Raw genomic sequence first — 22091 nt, 5'->3', positions numbered from 1 at the left:
CGGAGAGCTTGAGTTATATATCCGTGTATGGATCACCGATAAGATAAGGTTCACGTCTTCTAGTATCAATATGTGCATGTCCACGGAAGAAGGGGTAGAAAGCACCAGCTTGATACCAACGAGTAAGAAGATCCTTTTCAGGGTTACCAAAGAATCCACCAACATCTGCACCAGCGAATGGGAAACCTGCAATACCATTGTTGAGAATCATAGGGAACGCAGCCGCAAGATGATCCCAGCTAGCTTGGTTATCACCAGTCCACATGGCTCCCATGCGTTGACTTCCAGCATAGAAAGATCGAGTGAGAATAAACGGACGGCGAAGCGAAGTTCACCTTTCTTGCGCTCGACCATTGCTTCATAGGTTGCGTTGACAAAGGTCAAACCGTTGACATTGTGAACATCACGGTGTTCCCAGTTTCCGAAATGTAAGTTATCCTTGGGCATAGTTGTTTCTGGCCCATTGAAAACCGATGGCTCTCATGTCATTCCAGAGGAAGAGGTTAGGTGTATCAAAGGCAGAAGTCTTAAAGAGACTCTTCCACCATTTGATTGCTGCAGGATTGAATGCGTCAACCCAGTGGGAAGATCCTGGCCAACACCAACCTTCATAGATACTGCCCTCCTTGTTATGAACAGCCAAGTCCTTACTCTTTAATTCATCAACAACCTTATAATTAGCTTCATTCTTAATGTGAGGATCGATGATTGCAACAAGCTTTCGATCGGATTTATCCAAGTGTGACAACATGTCAACGTGGTTTCCGAAAGTGTGAGGATCCCAAGTAAAATATTTCTTTCCATCGGTATACTCGATGTCAAGCCAAATAACATATATGGGATTTGGAATTTGTCGAACTTTCTGTCAACATCCTTCACATCCTCATCGGTAACATAATTCCATCGACATTGGTGGTAGCCAATGGAGAATTCTTGAGGAAGCTGTGTGAAGCCTGTGAGCTCTCCATATGCTTTTGTAACATCCTTTGGTGTTGGTCCAAGGAAGACAACACATCAATTAAACCACTCTCCGAGAACCAATGAGTTTTTGTATCAGTTTTTCCACTCAAAGGATTCATGGATGCTTTCTCCTTGATAATATCAATCCAAGTCTCGGCTGCGTTCAGCCAAAAAACACCAACGGTTGACGCTGCTCGATGTGCTTGCATGAAAGGAATGGCTCCGTATAGAGTCATTTCACTATCCATAATGTACTCGAAAACATCAGCGTTGTATAAACGGTATGGATCTTTATGATTGCCCTCTCCACCTCGGGTTTGCTTCAATGACAAAGGTCCAGCATGTTCTGGAATACCAAAGACATGTTCATATCCGGGGAAGGTAATGTCAAGAGAAACACTCTCAGGACCCTTAGGTTTTGAGTCGGTATTTCCACCAAAAGATTCCTCCCACCACGTGGACTCATCTTCGCCGGCTTGAACTTCGGCTGATTCTTCTTCGCCTTCTTTCTTTTCTGGCTTCTCAATCTTCGGTCTCCAATGTTCCATGTTCATCAATCCCCGTTCATTAAACTTAATTTGTATCTCGTCATCCCTCTTGAAATCGATTGCAAATGGAGCATGTGTAACTTCCGCCTTGAACTTGCCATCTGGGCCAAATGTAATGTGCGAAACTCCAGGGTACTTCTTATACTCTGCATCTTTACTCAAAGTTAACCCTCCTACAATTGCCCAGTTTGCGGCCTCATTATAACGTTCCTTTCTAGCTTTACTGCCATGTCTCAATTCAATCTCGCCCGTTTGACGTTTTTCTTCATCAATCGTAACTCTCGCAGATCCCGATTCGAGGAACGAAATGGTAATCGGTAACCTGACCGACTCCCCTCCAGTCAATTTCTTGAGGATGGTTCCTTGTAGCTGACCATCCTTCCACGTCAAGGTCTCTGAGCCAGTCGATAAGGAGCTTGTAAGCTCCAATTATCTCCCACTGCTGTTGCTTGATCCGCATATGCTCGATTTCGTTTGCAGAATCCCGATTGATCGCATGTTTTGAAATTCTCATGCTTAACAGATACTATTTAGGTCGTTAGTGAATTCTACACAGAGAGCTGTTGTTGGCATCCATCACCAGCTGGTGTAATCAAGCTGCCAAATGTTGATAACAAAACTAATATCCTGTCCATTGTGAGGACAGATTTAATGGCGACTTCATGATTGAAAAAGACATGCAATATTTAGCAATTGCACTTAATTCAGGATTGAAATCAAGTGCTAAATAGCTAGATATATGAACAAATGGCTTGTACAACAGAACCATAAAGAATTGAAGTCTTGCGTTGGGGGGGGGTTGAGGTTTTCCAAGCTGTCCTATTCTCCTTCACCAATGACGATCAAAGCTCAGCTCCCCAGTCATACCTATACCTATAGCATAACATGTGCATAAAGTTTTATTGGTGATACATGGCCCACGAACCATGATAGAAATTTATGCGAGATTACATAAAGTACCCTTCCACATATGAGTTACCTCACATCTAAGGCTTCATCAGCAAAGAAAGGGTACCCTTCCGCCCCTCCTACCAAACCCCACCAAGGAAAACCCCACTAACAACACACCTCACCTAAAAGAATTTAAAATATGAGTGAAGCCCCCGAATCGATCTTAAAGCACGTTCAATCCTAAAACTCAAGCACTCTTAAGAGCATCAGCAAACACCGAGAGAATCTGCCAGATCAAACGACGATACCATGTCTACCGAACAAACGTAAGTCCCTTTATTCTATCATCTATTCTTATGAGAGGGTGTTGTTTCTTTACTCTTGGACAAGAATTACCCCACGTCAACAAAGTATTAGCGGTGTATACTAACGTCTTTGTGTCGAATAGACTTCATTGCCATCAGCCAGATGGTGTCCAAGTATGCAAATACCATTCTAATAGAGAGAAGAGGATGAGAGAATACTGATTGATGTTGAATTCAGCGTGGACTCGTTGGCCCAATCATCAGCCGATTGAGGCTCGTGGGTAGGTTGCCATGTTGCAAAGAATATTTGAGCTTTGTTGACATTGAGAATAGTTACAAGCTTGCTGCCATCAAGCTCACCACCCCAGGAAAGGACCACCTCGAGCAGCACTGTAAGCATTGAAGAAATAGATGTTATAAGACTGTAGAGACTAACACCTTTTGCAGACGCTGATCTCTCCGACAAGCCATTCTTCGCTGGTCTCGTCAACTGTACGTATCTGCCATTTTGAGCACACCAAACACCAAACACCTATCTAACTATCTCTAGACATGAACTCTGGCCCAATTTGCGCCATGGTCTGGGAAGGACGTGATGCCGTCAAGACCGGCCGTAGTAAGTACCCCTTTGTCTTGCTTATCCCATCAACCGCCATCTAATTCTTTCTCTTTAGCCCTCCTCGGTGCCACCAACCCATTGGCATCTGCCCCAGGTACCATCCGTGGTGACTACGCCATCGATGTCGGACGCAACGTCTGCCACGGTTCCGACTCCGTCGAGAACGCCAAGAAGGAGATTGCTCTCTGGTTCAAGGAGGGTGAGGTTCTCTCATGGAAATCCGCTCAACACGACTGGGTCTACGAGAAGTAGATTAGATGTAATGTTCTGTCATTTACTTCAACAACAAACAATTAGCTCCAAATATCATATCTGAAGATTGTTTCTGATGATGGTGGGTAGACACATACATGAATAAAAAGTCAATCAACCTCAAGCTATGTATATTTACATTGAAGATTGGGTTTCGTGAATGTTTGTGCCATCTTTCCCGTTCCACGTTGAAGTCGTATCTTGAATTCCCGACCAGCTTTATCATCGAATGTACCCGAACGCAAATACACATCTCCCTCTAACCATACATATCCCATCCCATGATCTATATAGTACATCTCACTTACTACCTCCCCTTCCTAGTCTCCCAATTATCCCCATGACACCTGCAAACCAAGGCGCGCCCCAAAACAGAAACCAATATTCTCACAGGTAATAACACCTTCGTGATCACATACGCCGTCGCAACTTCTAGCACTATCCTCTTCCCACTCGTGTTACTATCTCCTCCCATTCCCCCTAATCAATCCTTCACCCAGTTCTAAGTTCTTTCCCCATCCCTCTCATCAACCTCATCCACCCTAGACCCCGCAGTATACCCAAACCATCCTCTCCTGCCAAACCACCTCTCAAACATCCCTTCGCCTTCTCCACTTTCTCCTCCGGTATCAAATCCGAAGGCAACCATCCTGAATAATGAAAACCGCTCGCCAGAAGCAGAATAGGTACAATAGCAGTAATCTCATGCAGAATCAAAAACGAAATAATATACGTCTTCGGCGCATCGAGTAGTGGAGCTGTGTATGGATGGAGAAATTTAGGCAAGCGGAGTTGTAGTGTTCGTAAACGGTTCTGTAGACGAGAACGCGAGGAAGAGAAGGAGGTTGCGGATATGGGGACGGCTTGTTTGGGGGGTGAAAGGAGAGGAGGCCTGGAGGAGAAGAAACGTTGGGGATTTCGGATGGAGTTGGTTTTGGTTTTGGAGGGGTGGCGGGGAAGAGAGGAGGTGAAGAAATTTTTGGGGGTGGATGGGAGGGAGGTGAGGCGGAGACAAAAGATCGGAGGGGTGGACATTACATTGTTTGATTGGGTTGTGTTGGGGTGAGTAGAGAGAAGATGTATTTGTTCGAGTTTGGAGATTCAAATGTTCATTTAAGCTGTCGAGGCTAGCTTTAGAGCTTGGATTTAAGGTTGTGCTTAATTAGTGTGGGTTTGTAGGGGCCGTGCGTAGGTACTGATGTCATGGTTGATTGATAGCTAGACGAACCTACCTTGGTTTGTTCGTGTAAGTCGGGTACTCTACTTTCGGACTACCCCTGTTTTGGGCTACTCTTTATTATTAAAAATCTCAAAAAATAGAATTTTTAACTTTCTTATTTATAAATAGAATTTATTGAAAATTTGTATATATATAATACAGATTGTTTTAAATCTAATTTGAAATTTTTAGATTTTTAGGATTTTTTTGTATTGAGATTTAAAGCTTTAAAATGTCGATTTTTTAATTATATAAGAATCACATATAAATTTAGAACTCTTATAAAATCTTTAATAACTTTTTAAAAAAATTATTAAAAGAAAATTATATTATTTTTTAAAATTTTTGAGTTTAAATCTATATTAAAATTCAGAAAAAATTAAAAAAAAATTAACAAATATAAAGATATAGTATAACGTAGTTTATTAGTGGATTGGCTATATCAATAAATCAGCTATTTTTATCTCAAATTATTACTTCAAAGCTATATTGTTTAATAACAACTAAATTAATTAATTAAAATTATTAAGAATTTAATAATCTGGGATTTATTATATTATTTTAATAAATTCTTGTATTATAATCTATCTTTTTGTATTTACTACAACATTAATTAGAAGATGCTTTTCTATTAAAATTCCTTTCTTTTTAATGTTTATTGTATTAAATCTGAATATCAATTTTTACTAAGATAATATATCAAAAAGTCTTTGATTTAATAAGCATTCCTCCTTAATATAATTAGGTTTTTTTTATATCTTAATATTTACTTAATATTTCATTTACTATTCGAAATATATAATTCTTTATATTTAAAAGTATATTTTTATAAGCTAATATTTTTATATCTTTAATTAAAATTAGTATAATCTCCAATATAGATATAGAGAAACTTGCTTGATAATAAGTTATTCGAGATTTAATTAATATTAATTGAGAAAGAGCTTTAATTGAATTACAAGGGGTTTGAGAGATTTATTAATCTAGATCGAAAAAGGGGAGGGTAAGTATATGAATTCGAATATCTAATTTCGAGAGTACAGTTTCAGAATTGAATAGAATTAAATCTATTCCTTGAAATTTTGATTTTATATTTTAAAAGGTAATTGATTCCTTATATATAATTTTAAAAGCTATAAAGAATTCAATCTTTGAAATATGATTAATATATACCTTAATAAATCTATCAATTTGATTACCATATAAACATTTTAGATTATTAAAATAGTTAATATTAAATAGTTAAGTTAAATAACTTAAATATAATAATAAATATAAATATATAATATCATTCTCTTTATAGTATACTTAAAAGCTATTGATTTATAATTTTTATATTTATTTAGTATTAACATTTGATATTTGCCCTTTTTTTGATTCTTAATATACTTATTAAAGTGTTTCAATTATTCTAAATCTATCTCATTATTTGTTCACCTATTAGATATAAGTTTAATAGTCTATTCTATAAAAAGATTGATTTTAATATAACATAACTTATAATGAACCGGGTTATATAGGGAACCGGGTCACATTTAGCCTATCACTGACTTCAAACCCCAATAAATTTTGCTATATATACCAAATCATCTTTTACATCTTCTTAAATTGAAGAGAAGATATAGAATACTATTATTACACTTTAATTAAAGGAATTTAAATTAATTAAAAAGGCTACAAAGTATTTTGAAGTTCCTAAATCAACTCTTATAGTTAGAATCGCCGGAAGAAAATTATATATTCAATTCCACAAAATGATTCAAATTCTTTCAAATATAAAAGAAAATACTTTTGTATAATGAATTTCATAACTTATTATCACTAAATTCTCTATTATATTTATATTAATAAAGGAAATAACTAACGAAATTCGTCTTCAATATATTTAGATTATATCATTTCGAATTCCTATTTTAATAAAAATTCCATTTATAAACTACAAATAAATCTATAAATTCCAAAAACGATATCCAGAATTTAAGATATATTACTCATATTAATTAAAGTTTAATTAGATTAAAGAAATAATACTAAAGAATATTCAGACTTGATTTAATATATTTCGTATATATTTATTAAACAAAAGTATGAATTAAATGATATGTATAATATAAATGAAACCAGATTTAGAATTGAAAGTACTCAAAGTATACATATTATAATCAATTCTACTTAGAAACCAAATTAAAAAGTTATAGCTAATAAATAAGAATGAATAACTATATTTGAATATATTAATATAGCTAAAAAAGACTCTATTATCTATAGTCATTTTCAAGACTCAGAATACAAATTCTGTATAAATTCTAAAGAATATACCTCAAAGCTAGTAGTTCTTTATTAATACAAATAAATAGACTTTAAACAATTATAAATTAGAATAGCTAAAAGAGTTTTCAAACTAAAATTCAAGAAAGTGTTAAATAATCGATCTCGACTTTTGATTATAAATGGTTATTTAAGTTATATTACAAGTAGCTTTATTACTTTCTATATAAAAAAAATATCGATTTATTTATATTACCTTTTTATTACTCCCATTTACTTCAATCATTTGATATTATAATATATGGATCAATAAAATAATATTATTCTTTAAAGGTTGATTAATATTCTCGAGCTAATATAAAACAAATTCAAAAAACTAAATAAATAGAATTCTTTTAAAATATTAGAAAAAAATATCAAATTCTTTTAATATTAAAACTAATTGGAAAGGAGCTAATTTAGTACCTTTTGCCCTACAAAAAGTATTCGATTTATTATTATTTAACTTTTCCTAGCAATCTTTCACTTTATAAATGAGAACCTTCAATTAAGATTTAAATTTATCTATACTTAGAAGCTTTTTTCCAAATGGGACAAAGCTAAGACAAGTAAATCAAATCTTTAATAAAGCTTTAGTAGATAATGATTCTTTTATATTACTAACTTGTCAATATATCAAAAGAATAATTAAATTTGTAGAATCTTAAAATACTGAGATAACTCTATTTCGAAAATAGCTTATTAATATTCAGAAAGTAATTGAAACTTGAAAGAAGAAAACTAAAAACAAAAGAATCAAATTACAAGGTCAATTTATCTTTAGTAATAAAAAAGTACTGAAAATGGTATATAAAGTAGAGAAAAAACCTAAGGAGAAAAAAGCTACAAGAACAACTATATAAACATCTAATTAAAGAATTAGAAGAGAAGACTAAAGAAAAGAGTTAGAAAATAATTCAAATAATTTAGAGTTAGAATTAGATGAAATATGTAGCTCGTAGAACAAGATTATATAAAGAGAATTGAATTTTGTAACCCAGTTCCCCATATGACCCGATTCACCATAAGTTACGTTACCAATTAAAAAGATGAACCTATTCCTAGACCATTAAAAATAAGAAAATAGTTTCACCCTCTTCATTTTTATATATTATTGCTATAGCTTATTCTCGGTTGCTTGGCTATATAGATTTACTTTACTACATCTCTGTTACGGGAGCTGCCTCTAGGGTCACGTGGAAGTGTCTAGAGATCTCTCGAGGTGGTTTAGACTAGACTTCAAGTAGGAATTCAATAAGGTTGTAACTGGTTGCAATTCTCGTAACTATAGTAATGAAACTAATGATTGTTCTTGAGCACGAAGCTCTACACTGTAATGAAACCCATTCCTTTATATAGACCTTCGTTCTCTGTGCTCAGTCGGATCACAAATGATCCCTCTGATCCGATCAACTGGATCACTAATGATCCCTCTGATCGGTACCTAAGCGTCGGGGTCACGTGACGTCTATTGTGGCAGACCATCGTAACACTATCCCCTTCCTAGCTTAGCGCTTGTCCCCAAGCGTTACTTATAGTGTTTACCCCACTTCTTGTAATAATGTAATGACTGATTTCTTTCTTTCATAATGCCTGTTGTTAGGACTCCCAAATCAACTGAAAATCGTGCTTGCTTGTATACCAAATTCAAAGAGAGAGGTTTTATTATGGATGATCCTTGTGCTCGTTGTTCTTCCCGCAAACTGGAATGTCGTGTTTTGTCAGAGTCTCGTCGTTGTGGTGAGTGTGTTAAAGCTGGTCTGAAGTGTGACCTTCTTCCTCCCACTGTCTCGGATTGGGATGCTTTGGAGCGCGAGGAACAACGTCTGGAAACGGAGCGCCGTGCTACTCTTTCTAAATTGATTCGCCTCGACACTCAGCAACGATCCCTTCGTGACCGTGCTGGTGCCATGTTGCGTCGTGGTCTGAAAACCTTGGATGAGCTGGATGCAGCTGAGGAAAAGGATAGGTTGGAAAATGAACGTGTTGAAAAGGAGCGGGAACAAGCATCTGTTTCGACTGCTGATCCTAGCGACGACTCCTTTGCTTTCGATTCTTCTTCTTTGGATCCTTCGATCCTTGCCTCAATGGATTCTCCTTCTTTCTGGGCAAATCCGGGTATTGCTGGTGGAACGCCTCCAACTTCCCAGGGCAGTTGAGGTTTGTTCTTGGTTCCCATGAATTCTCGGTATGTGGATAATCTAACCATTTGATTAAATACTTGATTGTGCCTCTGACGTACTTGCAATCTAGTATTGTTTCGACATCGTATATGGCGTTCGGGTTAACTGGTTCGATTTCCGTAAATGGCGCACTTGGCGCTCCTGGTGGTGCTGGTTCGAGTAAGGATATGTGAAACACTGGGTGAATATTCATCGTGTCTGGTAGTTTCAACCGATAATTAACGGCTCCTATTACCTTATCAATCTTGAATGGTCCTAGTTTTCTGTGATCTAGTTTATTGCTTGGTCTTTTGGTTTCGATGTTTCGTCGTAGCAGATAAACTTTATCCCCCTCTTTAAGCGTAGGTTCCATACTACGTTTCGTATTGTAGTAGGCTGCTGTTCTGGATGATATAAATCTTAGATCAAGAGCAAGCTGCTCTTGTAAATCCTTTAATTGTTCGACTTGTATTATTGCTGATTCGGCATTAACCTCCTGTGGTATCGGTGTTTGGTATGCTTTAGGATTGAACCCAAAGTTAGCGCGTGCTGGTGTAATCTTTGTGGTTTCCGTTTCCGATGTGTTATATGCGAATTGTGCCATAGGTAATAGTTCTACCCAATTGTCCTGTCGGTAATTTACGTAGCATCTAAGATATGCTTCCATTGTCTGATTGGTCCTCTCTGTTTGACCATCTGTTTGTGGGTGGAAAGATGTCGATAGCTTTCTCTTGATACCCATAAGTGCTAGCAAGGTAGTCCAGAATTTCGAGGTAAAGAGCTTGTCTCGATCCGAGATTATCTCATCTGGTACTCCGTGTATGCTTACTATGCCTCTTAGGAACACATATGCTAGTTGCTCAGCATCCCATGTTTCCTTGAATGGTATCATATAAGCAAATTTTGTTAGTCTATCTACTACATTGAGTATCGCGTCGTACTCAATTCCTGTAGTAGGATCTTTTGAGAGTGGTAGTTTAACCACAAAGTCCCATGTAATGGACTTCCATGGCTGAGAAGGCATGTCTGGGGTCTGGAGCTGACCATACGGAGCGTGTCGTGATGACTTGTTTCGTATGCAGGTGTCACAATTTCCAACAACTTCTTCAACTATCGTTCTCATTCGTGGGAAGTAACTGATTTCCCGTATTCTTGCAAATGTTCTTGCAATCCCTTGATGTCCGTGTGCGGGCAACCCATGTTGTTCCGTCACAAATTCCTTGGTCATTCGGCTAGGAATGTATACTTTTCCGTGGAAGTATATTGTATCGTTTTCTATCGTGAATCCTGGTTCTGTTGCCTTGAGTATGCGTATTGCTGTAGCATCGCCTTCGTAGTATGATTGGATCTTGTTCTTTAGATGATTATCTTCCAATATATGAGTGGCTGCTAGTTGCGGTGCATTGTAGACCAGTGATTCGCCTTCCCGTTTGAATATAGCGTATGATTCGTACGACTTGTTTTCCTGATATTCCGGTTTTCGGCTTAGAGCATCGGCTCTAGCGTTTTCTGATCCCTTGACATATGAAATCTTAAAATTGTAATTGGCCATGGTTTCCGACCATCTGACCTGTCGTCTGTTTAATTGCTTCGTTGTGGTGAAGTAAACCAAGTTCTTATGATCCGTATACACCTGTACTGTGTATTTTGATCCTTCCAAATATACTCGCCATTCTCTAAATGCATCGACTATCGCCAGTAGTTCTTTGTCGTATATTTCGTAATTTAGTTCGGCTGGTGATAGTTTTCGAGAGTAGAATGCGATTGGTTGATATTTCTCATTCTGACCTGGTTGACTCAGAACTGCCCCTATAGCGAAATCTGAGGAATCCGTTTCCACTATGATTTGCTTTTCTGGGTCAAATGTTAACAGTATTGGTTCTCCGGCTACTGCCTGTTTGAGTGCTTCGAAGGACTCCTGCGCCTTGGCGGTCCATTCGAACGTTCCTTGCTCTTTTCTGGTTAAATTGGTTAAGGGTACTGTAATCCCTGAATAACCTTTAATAAATCTTCGGTAGAAGTTGACGAATCCCAAAAAAGACTGTACTTCTTTAATCGTGGTAGGCTGCTTCCATTCGAGCACTGCCTTGACCTTATCCTTGCTCATCTTGAGCCCTTGGCTTGATACGGTGAATCCTAGGAACTCCGTTTCCGTAACATGGAATTCACATTTGCTTGGTTTTACATAGCAAATCGGCTTTGGCTAAGCTTTCGAGGATGCTGCTGACGTCCTTGATGTGTTGGCTCTCGTTGTTTGAATATACTAGGATGTCGTCCAAGTAGCATATACAACAAGTGTCTAAGTATGGTGACAACACATTGTTCATGAGTCTCATGAAAGTAGCTGGTGCGTTAGTTAGCCCGAACGGCATAACCTGGTATTCGTATAGCCCGTATCTTGTTTTGAAAGCGGTTTTCCATTCCTCGCCTTCCTTCATTCTGATCAAATGGTACCCGTTGCGCAGGTCCATCTTGGTGAATATGGTAGCTCCGCCTAATCGATCTCTTAATTCCGTAGCTAATGGAAGTGGATATCGATCCTTCTTGGTAAGCGTGTTGAGCTTTCTGTAGTCCACAACTAGTCTCTTAGTACCGTCCTTCTTGGGTACCCACATAGTTGGACTTGCCACTTGGGACGTGGATTCCCTGATCCATCCCTTGGCCAAATTGTCATCGATATATTCCCTGAGCGTCTTCAGCTCATCGGCTGACATTGAATAAATTGGGGTGTGCACAGGCATCTTGCCTTCCTCCAATATTATCTCATGATCCCATGGCTTGTGTTCTGGCAAAGCCTCATGGATCCCTGGTTCTTTGAAAACATGTTCGTATTTCTTGTACTGTTCTGGTATCATAGGCTCTTCTGCCTTGATTGCGATTTCCTGCCGTGTCGTTGGCTTCTGCATTTGTAGAGGAGGTGTACTGGCCTTCGCTCTTAATGGAGGACCCTGGACTGGGTGTCCTACGTCACCGAAGTTGTTCGCGTTCAACTCCCCTTGGCGCGTGTTACGTCTCGCGGACGCCTCTAGCGTGTCTCCTTGACCACATTTGCACTGATCAAAGGTCACTGTCTCTTGTGACCAATCTATCCTAGGATTGTGTGCCTTCAACCATGGCATTCCTAGGATGATTTGTTGTTGGCCCAATGGCACAACGTCAAGCTGTATAACCTCTGAATGTTGGTTTATGTTCATTTGTACTGGTCGTGTCTCCTGTGAAACGTTCCCGTCCAATCCTGCTAGCTGGCCATCAACTAACTGCAATTGATATGGTTTCTGTTTCTTCTGAAGTGGAACTTTCAAGTACTTTGCAGCTTCTGGTGCAATAAAGTTTCCTGTAGCCCCTGAATCTATCATGACTTGCTGTATTTGTCCGTTTATTTTGACCTTGCAGTATATCTGTCCTGCTTGTCCTGTAGCATTCAATTGCTGGGTAACTTGTTTTTTGTCTGTTTCGTTGGATTGCTGGTTCCTTGTCTTTCTTTTCTTGGGGAACCATCCGGTTGCTTCTTTATCTGATCGATGGATTCCGCAGAATTCATCATAGCAAGCAGTCCAGCTCATCATCGCGTGATCTGCTGGTATCTCTTCCTTAATACATTCTTCCGTTACCGACGGTGATGGGGTTCGGTAATACTCCTGTTCCCACAAATCTACTGCATTCATACCCTCTTGGTTTCGTGGTAACTCATCCAATAATTTCCGGAATTCTTCACTGGTGAAGGTCTCAGTTTCTTCGGTCTTAGCTGGATGTTCCTGGGATACAAAGGTAGCGTTAAGTTGGCCTTTGCCGAACTTGGGTTTGAAGTTGCCTTTCTTTCCTCCTGTCTTCTTACTTCGGCAATCCGCTGCCCGGTGCCCTGTTTTTCCACATTCAAAGCATAAGTTGTTTTCTCGTCTACGTTTCTTTTCCTGATCATCATTCCTGTTTGCGTGGTGCGTGGCGTCTAACTCCATAGGGTCTCCGTATCTCTGTGGATTGTATCGTGGTCTACCCTCGTTCTTGCGGTAACGCCCTTGGTTTTGATTTTCTTGAGGTTTGTATGATCTTTGGCTTTGCTTAAATCTGTAGAGACGATCGTCGGCTTCAATAGAGTCCTTGATTAAGTCGTTCAAATCATTACTCTCGCCGTCTCGGTCTAGTTCCAATCGTACTTCTGGTTTGAGCCCTTTTCGGTAATGGCTCATGATGGCGGTCTTATCCCATTTGGTCATTCCTGCATATCTTCGGAACTCCGTAGCGTACTTGAGGGCTGATCCTGTTTGCTTGATGTTAAAGATCTTTTCTTCCGCTACCTCTAGCTCATTGGAGTTCCCGAAGATTCTACGAATCTCTGTCTTAAATCCTTCAAAACTATTGAAGATTGTTCGAGTGGGTTGCATGCGATCCTGGTCGTCATGCTCGAAATAGTCTCGTAAATATGGTTGAATCCACTTGCTTGCTTCTCCTCTGAGATATGATACAGCCCATACACTCTTGGATTCCTTTTCGGTGAACTTGTCTTTGTTGAATCTGAAGTAGATTTCAAGTTGTAAGAGGAAGGTGTCGAGTTCCTGTCGACTTCCTTGGTATTTGTCTGGTAAGGCAATCTTGAGTGTTTCGTTGATGGTAATTTCCTTGGGAGCATCGGTCATCTCGACATCGTCGGTGTCGGGTGCTTGTGCCTGACTGCTCGCGGATGCACTGGTGGGTGCCATATCGTCGGTTGGTATTGAATCGGTACTTGAAGCAGAAATGGTGCTCAAAGTGTTACGGGAGCTGCCTCTAGGGTCACGTGGAAGTGTCTAGAGATCTCTCGAGGTGGTTTAGACTAGACTTCAAGTAGGAATTCAATAAGGTTGTAACTGGTTGCAATTCTCGTAACTATAGTAATGAAACTAATGATTGATCTTGAGCACGAAGCTCTACACTGTAATGAAACCCATTCCTTTATATAGACCTTCGTTCTCTGTGCTCAGTCGGATCACAAATGATCCCTCTGATCCGATCAACTGGATCACTAATGATCCCTCTGATCCGGTTACCTAAGCGTCGGGGTCACGTGACGTCTATTGTGGCAGACCATCGTAACAAATCTAAACTATCTCGAGAGAACTCTAGTCATTTCCACATGACCCTAGAGGCAGCTCCCGTAACATAATTTATATTTAAAAGTGTAAATTGAGATGAAAGTAGTCTACTTAATAATATGATTTACTCGGTGTTAAACTACGTTATAATATCTAGTATATTAAAATAAATTATAATATACTAGAATGAGATATAATAATAAATATACGAGATACTATTCGGAAAGAATGTTATATGTATATATATATATATATGCCTCATCTTTTTTTTTCTTTTTAGAAATATAAAAATCAAGAATATGTAGTATACTAACCGCTGTTAAAGGACCTCGTATTCCCATCGTATCCGTATAGGTAGCTTAAAGGAGAATTGATGAGTAGATAAGAAATGTATCAATCAATCAATCAATCTAATCCGATTAGATTTCGATTCGATATAATTGAACACGCGAGATCAGTCATCAATCCGTACTCACCCAACCTCACCAATGCAAATCCCAAACCTCCATCATGAACATCACATCTCATGCACACCACCCACCATGCACACCACCCGCCAAGCACCTAGAACACCCATCCCAACACGAACACCCCCGTAATAGCATGCATCATGAGCATTCGCATCAGGTAGTATACTTATACTTATCGCAACTTAAGTGAGTTAAATCCACCAATCCATTCAAATCACTCCAACCCGTCAGAACCCTTCCCCCCTCGAAAAAGCGACCACGATACAAAAAGCGACCACCCAAACAATCATACGACCAATACAAAAAAGAAAACGAAAGCCACAAAATCAGACCAAGCCAAACAAAAAAGAAAAAATCCAAGCCCTCATTATTCCCTCACAAAAAAGAAAAGAAAAGAGAACAAATCTTTCCATCGCAACTTACGCATGCATACCTACCTATAAGCAGAGTCCAGTACAGCATACCCCATCCGGCACTTCACACCCCTATTTTCATATTTGGAGTTACCGATTTGGTGGGGATTGATCTATTCGGTTAATTCGGATTGAACACCAGCCTCGATTAGCCAGCCCGCCTGCCCGCCCGCCGGTTGAATAAATGAATGAATGAATCATAAATAAACAAACAAATGAATTGTCGGCGTATGGATGGATGAACCAGACCGTAACCTTCCAATGTACTTCTCTTGATATCTGCGGGGTTATATGGATACTATAAAAGGTGGCGTGAATGGTGTTGGAGGTACCTACCTAGGACCTAGGTACTCCCACTCTTGAAGAGCTGTGTGAGTGTGGGAATACCGAATACTGCATACCGAGTAATGATTGGCTAGAAGCCAAGCATAGAAAAGAAAGGTAAGAAAAGAGGTTGGTAATTATGCAGCATATGATTCTAGCATACCTACGTGCATGCATACGATGCAAGCATGGGATGGGATTTTACCTAGCGATACGAAGAACTCTATCCGGATAGTTTTGTGCAGAAGATATATGTAGCTATGTACGAAGTATATATGTGGATATAATTGTCCGTGCCAACGAACAAGCTTTTTGGCTGTGTGGCTTTTTCATGAGTGGATTACCTACCTGGTATATAGTTCTCTCATATCATGTCATATGAGAGGTAGGGTTGTAGGCGAAGAATCGTTCGTTTGTTGTTTCGTCAAACACTGGTAGGTATTTGTTTGTTTATGAGAATCTGATTGATTTGACGAACACTCGAAAATGGAGATGGACAGATCATTCGGAGAAAAATATGAAATGGAGTATGTATTCTGTCCGTGTGCATGATATCTATTGGTTCAATTGAATGGAGATGGAAGAGCGGAGCGCAAAATGGAAAAGAAGGGATTCATATGATTCGTATGTTATGTGATACGCGATTTTTCTGAAGTTATATTTCGAAATGGGTGTGTGTGTGTGTGTGTGTGAGATATCGATCGAGCACGGGTATAAATGAGTTTTGGGAGGATAATAATGAAAAAGGTTAATGAGAGCTAGGTTGGTAGTATGTAGGTACCCCAGTAAAAGACCGAATAACTTCCATGAATAAAGTTTGATTTTATTCTTGATTTTGTGTTTGTTTATAACTGAGTCATACTCTCTGGATACTCTCTCTCTCTCATGATAATTTATTGTAGAAACTCATACACAGAAGAGTCCCGAGTGTATAAAATGTGATTTCAATTCTAATCCTTCATGGATCCCCAAATCGTACTCGTAACATGAGAGACTGAGAGTTGATGGGAGTGGGTCGAGGAAGATTATCATCGACGACGAAAAGGTTTCAAATGGAAGTGGACAAGGGAGAAGACAGAGAAGAGAAGAGGAAGACGTCAGGGAAGGAGAAAAAACACCGTAATTTGGTCGAGGTGATGAATGGGGATCCATTCTCTGATTTCTCTTGTTGATATGATTTCCGTGGTCCGTTCCGGGGGGCTTGGTATTGAGATAATTATATATGATATGGAAGATCTGGTTCATTTGTATTTAAGATACGAACTCCGGAGTAGCAACATAGAGCGACCTGCAAAGTAAACTTCTCGTGCGGCTATGCCGAATCATTTTGAAAATTGAAATGCAATTATCCTCTCTTGTCTTTTATGAATCTTCTCGCTTGGATTGGATCGGAGTGGATGGTGGAATTATCTGCAGCTAGTCCCTGACTGTCAAGATACTCGGATACTTTATAGGTTAGTTGTGCTCGGCAGTGTTGATTATTGACAGCAGTGATTTTCACTCCATTGACAAATGATCTGAAGAGAATGAGAGACACGGCAGGATTGATAGAAAGAAGAAAAGAAAAGAGAGTTGGTGGTGGATCAGAGAAGAAAGAAAAGCAGGTACGGAAAGGCGAAATATGCAATCAACATAGCAATCAAAATCAAATAGATGATTAACTGATCTGAATTGTTATCGATATTTCGGGCGTCTCGGGCGTTTGATGTTTTGCATTCATTCATGTTTTCCATTTCAGCTGGACCAGGGGGGAAATGGTTGAGTTTGAATGTTGTATATCGGAAAATGTATCTCGCATAACTTAACTTATCTTTTTGCTTGATTGATGTTGACAATTGAAGATCGAGTGGTCAGAGATACCTTGGTACCTGGATATACTTGCACAGTCATGATGAACGGGTTGTGGTTTGTGAATTGTGAATGGTTGATGTGATTACCTAGGTAAGAGCTTGCCGTGAACTACGACGATAGTGGCTATACGTCCTCGAGTAGTGGTTAGAGAATTGACAAGACGGGAACGGGAAGGTAGTTAGTGCGAAAGAGGGAAAGACGATGATTATAATGCGTTAAAGGTAGAATGCTGCTTTTATCTTGCATGATTGGATGCATATCTACTCGTAGATGCTCTCGAGATGCTGTTGGGACTTGGGATGCATTGATGAGATGCATATCTAGTACTCGTCGATAGATTTAGATGTTCACTAGGCTTGGTTGGTGTGATTAAGTCTCGAAAGATTACCTGCGTACTCTACTCAAGGACTCGGAAACAGGAGATTTCGATGAGAAACAAAAAAGCATTTCATACTATCATGTACCGATGTATATAACCCGTACACGAAATAGCCATTTGGTTTCGAATTGATCAGGACTTCACTCAGCACACAGTGCACAACACCAAAATAAGAATTATTTAATGTCAGTGTGGAATGTCCAAGAAAGCTAAAAGTTACTTTTTTTTCTCTTTCCATCTCATGCTGTATCACAGTCATCAATCAGGCACACGAAGGCGTTTTTTCCAAGAAACTTTCCAACGGTTCAGAGGCAGTCCAAGTGATCGGATCAAGCATCCACCACTTGTCGGATACGAGTGCCACCATGTTATGCCATGCGGGAGGGGAAGAAATGATGAGAGATGAGAGATTGTAGATGGTAGATGGTAGATGGTAGATTGTCTTCCCCTTCTCCTTCTCTTTCTTCCTCTTTTTTCACTCTGCATAATCATAGATACCTACCTACCTAGGTCCTATTCTCAACTGACACTGACACCCACCACGGCTGTTTTTGAGTTTAAGAGGTTCAAGACATTTCCCTCAATTCATCTCCCAAAACACATCACCTCGAATATCGACCTAGGTTCTAGGTACGTGGGTTGAGTACTCTAATTGAAACTATTGTAAAGCTAATTCAGCCTCATACACAATAGCCATAGCAATACTACCTACATCGTACCTAGCAATAGCAATACTAGCAATAGCAATACTACCTACCTACCTACCTAGCAATACTAATAAAGAGCTCTCCACGGGACGAGACCATTTTATGAAACATTAGGCAACAAGGGGAATAAAAAGAAAAGAAAATAAATCACCCTCACCATGGACCAATCATCTCTCCCCATGAGACATATTTATTAATAAAAACTAAACTTCACATAGGGTTATATCGGTCCACCCCGAAATGTTACTTGCCGCTTTTCTCATTTCATTTTGGGCAGACACGATGCTTTTTGGTTCAAGAGAGCAACACGAAATAAAGACCTTTGGACTTGCCAAATACACTAATAATAATAATAAGAAGAAGTCGTGAACTTGTGTAAGAGACTGACTGGGTGCCTTCCGCTTCCTACCTAGCGACACTTCTTGCTCTATTATCGATTTATCTTCCTACTTTTTTTTCTGCTCCAGATTACCTTTCCTGACCTCTCTATCTACACTATCTTTCCACCCACCCATCCATCCATCCATCCATCACGCTTTCTCTCACCTCTCACCTCTCTCCCTCTCTCTTCCTCTTCCTTCCTCTCTTTCCATTTCCACACTTCTCTCCTCCTCCTCCTCCCTCATCATCGCTCACTTCCTCCAATTACAAACTGTACTACTACCTCGAAACTCCACATTAACTTAATCTCCTACCACTGCCCCATTTTCCTTTTTCGTCTCCTTCCTCTTCCTCCTCCTCCTCCTCCTCCTCCTCCTACATCCACCCTTCTCGTCCCCTCTGGTCTTTTTCTTACATCACCCAAACAACCTTAACTTTACATTCGTTCTTATTACTTTCACTTTTTGTCGACGGGAAGGATTATACCAATCTCTTAGTAATTTCAACCTTGGTGAAATGGCTATCATTGTCATCGCTATATGACGGATTGATTTGATTAATTAACTGGTTGATTGATCGACTTCATTCAATGGGATACCTTGATTGATATCTCTCATATCCTATTCTCGTTCGTTGGCAATCCCGCATTCCACCTTCCCCGACATTCCATTAACTGTTTTTTCCGGCAACAGCTAAGACAATATATGATCATCGATAACCTTACCATTGGAAAACAATCCATAAAGTCACCACGGAGACACTCACTCCTCAAAAGTAATTGATCATGTTTTATTCACTACAAGATTCGTATCGACTGGGGCTCGTCGCGATATGTCTCTTCGCCTTCTTCAAACATGTCCAGGGAATATCTATGGAGTATTGTTCAACCTTAAATACAGGTTCCGGCAGTGCCAGTAAGTCAACCTTCATGATTCAACTGGAGACTGACCATTACTGATCTTGCCCTCCTTGTAGATTCCTCTATCTATCAATCCGATGGTCTATGTCACGATTTCTGCTTGGATGAATACGCTTTTGCGGTGGTGCAAGGATCAGAATGTTGGTGTTCAAATTATGTGCCTGGGACTACATCTTCGACGAGCAATTGCAACACCCCATGCCCAGGTTATCCAGATGATACGTGTGGTGGAGATGGTTTATATGGATACATGTCTTTGACATTATCTCCATCGGGAACAAGAGGAGCTGCGACTATATCTTCGACTTCGACTTCGACTTCATCTGACAAGGTTAGTACTTGGATATAATCCCTTCTTTCCTCTCCCAACCTGAGCCACCATCCCCATGACTTTCCGCGTGCCTCGACTGGCAACCCATTTGACTTGTTTTCAATGTTAGGTAACTACTTCGACTTCGAGTCCTGAACCAGAACCAGTGACAACTTCTTCTTCTACTGCTGAAGCCACTTCTTCTACTATCGTTCAACCCGTACGCGACTTTCTTTGATTGCAAATTTATTTAATCCATCTATTGCCAAATAAATAATATGTGAAGTCGCCAAGCTAATTCTTCCGATTAGAAAACTACTTCATCAACTAGCTCCACAGAAGCATCCACTACTTCAACAATACCACCCACTACAGTAGCCGCCCAAAGGTCGTCTTCGTCTACATCTGGCTCGACCAGTTCTACGTGGACACCCACTCCAGTCATATCCCTCGAAACCATTACCGGACAAGTTCGAACAGTTACTGTTACCCCAACTGCACCACCAAATTCAAGCAGCGACTCGTCGGCTTCGAAAGGCGATGGAGGTTTGACAACTGGAGCTGCGGTGGGTCTGACGATTGGTCTGGTAGCTTTAATCGCAATCATCGCTGGTGTTACATACTTCTGTATAAGGAAGAGAAGACAAGAAAAGGCTGAAAAATATGCTGCCGTGAATAGTCGAAGGGAAAGCCTAGCCGGTGTGGGTGTGGGTGGACCAATACCATCGAGAACCATGAGCGAAAACTCACGATATGTTCTCGGCACTGATGGAAAACGCGTTATCGAAACATGGGAACCCGAATTAAATACACCTGGATCCAGGAGGAGTCAATTGATGCCTGTGGATCCAAGATTAGATCCTTTTGCTGCTGTCTATCAACGTGGAGATAACAGGAGTCGAGAGAGTATCAATACTATTCGAGATGATCACGATTATTCAAGACGAGTTCATCAACAAGGACCAATACTTCGAGCTGTCAACCCTGATCCCGATTAACAATGATTACATCCTTTCCTTTTTCGCCACACACGATATCACGAACCTTCTATTTTCCACCTTCAGAAACATACAGGATTTGAAAGTTTTCACCGCAATTTAGGTGAACGTTGGAGTTTTCAGCGAAATAATCTCGGATAATACCCTTCCCGAAGACAGCCAGAGTTTAATTAAAAGAATTGGAGCTCATTCACCAAAAGCACTTGGAATAAGTATCATATTCCACAGTTGCCAAATTAATAATGGTAATTTGTCACATGACTATGACAATCCTTGGTGTGGCTAGTTTCGGCGAACCTTTTCATTTTTCATTTCAAATCGTATTCATAGATTTTACACGCACAAGCGATGGCCTGGTTCAATGTTGGATGAGATGCTCAAGAGAGATGTCTTCTATTCTTTGAACTTGTTATTAAGATGCATATATGTGCTTAGTGGAGGTGAGAGGAAATAGGTTACAAAGCAAACGGTGGATTGTACATACATTGAGGATTGAAAATTAATTCATCTCGGAAAACTTCTGGCTTGGTAGTTGAGTTGCTGGGATGGGTGTAAATGGATAGGAATATGGTTCCTGGGATGATCCAGCGAAACATAAGTACATGGACATACAATATTAAATATTAAGGACTTATTGTGTAGTGATTGGTACTTGGATTTGATGTGTGTAAGTGCGAGTGCAAGTGATAGTGTGTGAGCTGTATTTCTTTTAATTGGTGAGTGGATTCAATCAAGTGAGATGGAAATACCATTTAGGGGTAAGAGGGGTTTCCGCTCGGATAGAATATAGATGGGAATTCTTCCTAGTTTGGATAAATAGCTACATTTCAAGGTCATCAACCTTGAAAGTTAAAACTCGCCTCAAAAAGATTAGGAGGATGAATTCAGTAGGGGAGAAGAATTCTGGAACTTTCATCAATGAGGGTTGAAGATTGAATTGGAAGAGAAGGGTGGCGAGGATGTGTATGTTTTCTATCAAGTCTTAATAACTAAGAGATTCTTATGAT

General features: G+C 39.6%; 3 protein-coding genes across 3 annotated transcripts; 2 read left to right on the top strand and 1 right to left on the bottom strand.

The window, feature by feature from the left end:
• Window positions 1–2489: 2489 nt before the first annotated feature.
• On the top strand, window positions 2490–3737 carry EAF01_009395 (uncharacterized protein). Its single transcript, XM_038917651.1, has 6 exons — window positions 2490–2725; window positions 2848–2878; window positions 2943–3096; window positions 3152–3196; window positions 3255–3320; window positions 3379–3737. The coding sequence occupies exons 1-6, from the start codon at window positions 2709–2711 to the stop codon at window positions 3573–3575; spliced, it is 510 nt and encodes a 169-aa protein (XP_038767256.1). The 5' UTR covers window positions 2490–2708; the 3' UTR covers window positions 3576–3737.
• A 330-nt stretch (window positions 3738–4067) lies between these two features.
• Window positions 4068–4610, bottom strand: EAF01_009394 (uncharacterized protein; the record flags this gene model as incomplete). The annotated part of the gene is made up of 1 exon (XM_038917650.1): window positions 4068–4610. The coding sequence occupies one exon, from the start codon at window positions 4608–4610 to the stop codon at window positions 4068–4070; it is 543 nt and encodes a 180-aa protein (XP_038767255.1).
• A 14185-nt stretch (window positions 4611–18795) lies between these two features.
• EAF01_009393 (uncharacterized protein) lies at window positions 18796–21760 on the top strand. The gene is made up of 5 exons (XM_038917649.1): window positions 18796–19485; window positions 19550–19771; window positions 19833–20107; window positions 20217–20306; window positions 20398–21760. Exons 2-5 carry the CDS (start codon window positions 19642–19644, stop codon window positions 21082–21084), a joined length of 1182 nt encoding a protein of 393 aa, XP_038767254.1. The 5' UTR covers window positions 18796–19485; window positions 19550–19641; the 3' UTR covers window positions 21085–21760.
• The last annotated feature ends 331 nt before the right edge of the window (window positions 21761–22091 follow it).

This window comes from Botrytis porri, assembly GCF_014898465.1.
Source record: "Botrytis porri strain MUCL 3234 chromosome Unknown BPOR_013, whole genome shotgun sequence".
Lineage (NCBI taxonomy): Eukaryota > Fungi > Ascomycota > Leotiomycetes > Helotiales > Sclerotiniaceae > Botrytis > Botrytis porri.
This window is presented reverse-complemented; position numbering and strand designations above follow the sequence as displayed.

Excerpts from the sequence above, each read along its gene's own strand:
- EAF01_009395 (XM_038917651.1), top strand. Across the intron at positions 3,097-3,151 it reads GGACCACCTCGAGCAGCACT|ACGCTGATCTCTCCGACAAG; the intron begins GTAAGCATTGAA and ends CACCTTTTGCAG. Across the intron at positions 3,197-3,254 it reads CTTCGCTGGTCTCGTCAACT|ACATGAACTCTGGCCCAATT; the intron begins GTACGTATCTGC and ends AACTATCTCTAG.
- EAF01_009393 (XM_038917649.1), top strand. The coding sequence starts at position 19,642 with ATGTTTTATTCACTACAAGATTCGTATCGACTGGGGCTCGTCGCGATA. Across the intron at positions 19,772-19,832 it reads TACAGGTTCCGGCAGTGCCA|ATTCCTCTATCTATCAATCC; the intron begins GTAAGTCAACCT and ends CCCTCCTTGTAG. Across the intron at positions 20,307-20,397 it reads CTTCTACTATCGTTCAACCC|AAAACTACTTCATCAACTAG; the intron begins GTACGCGACTTT and ends TCTTCCGATTAG.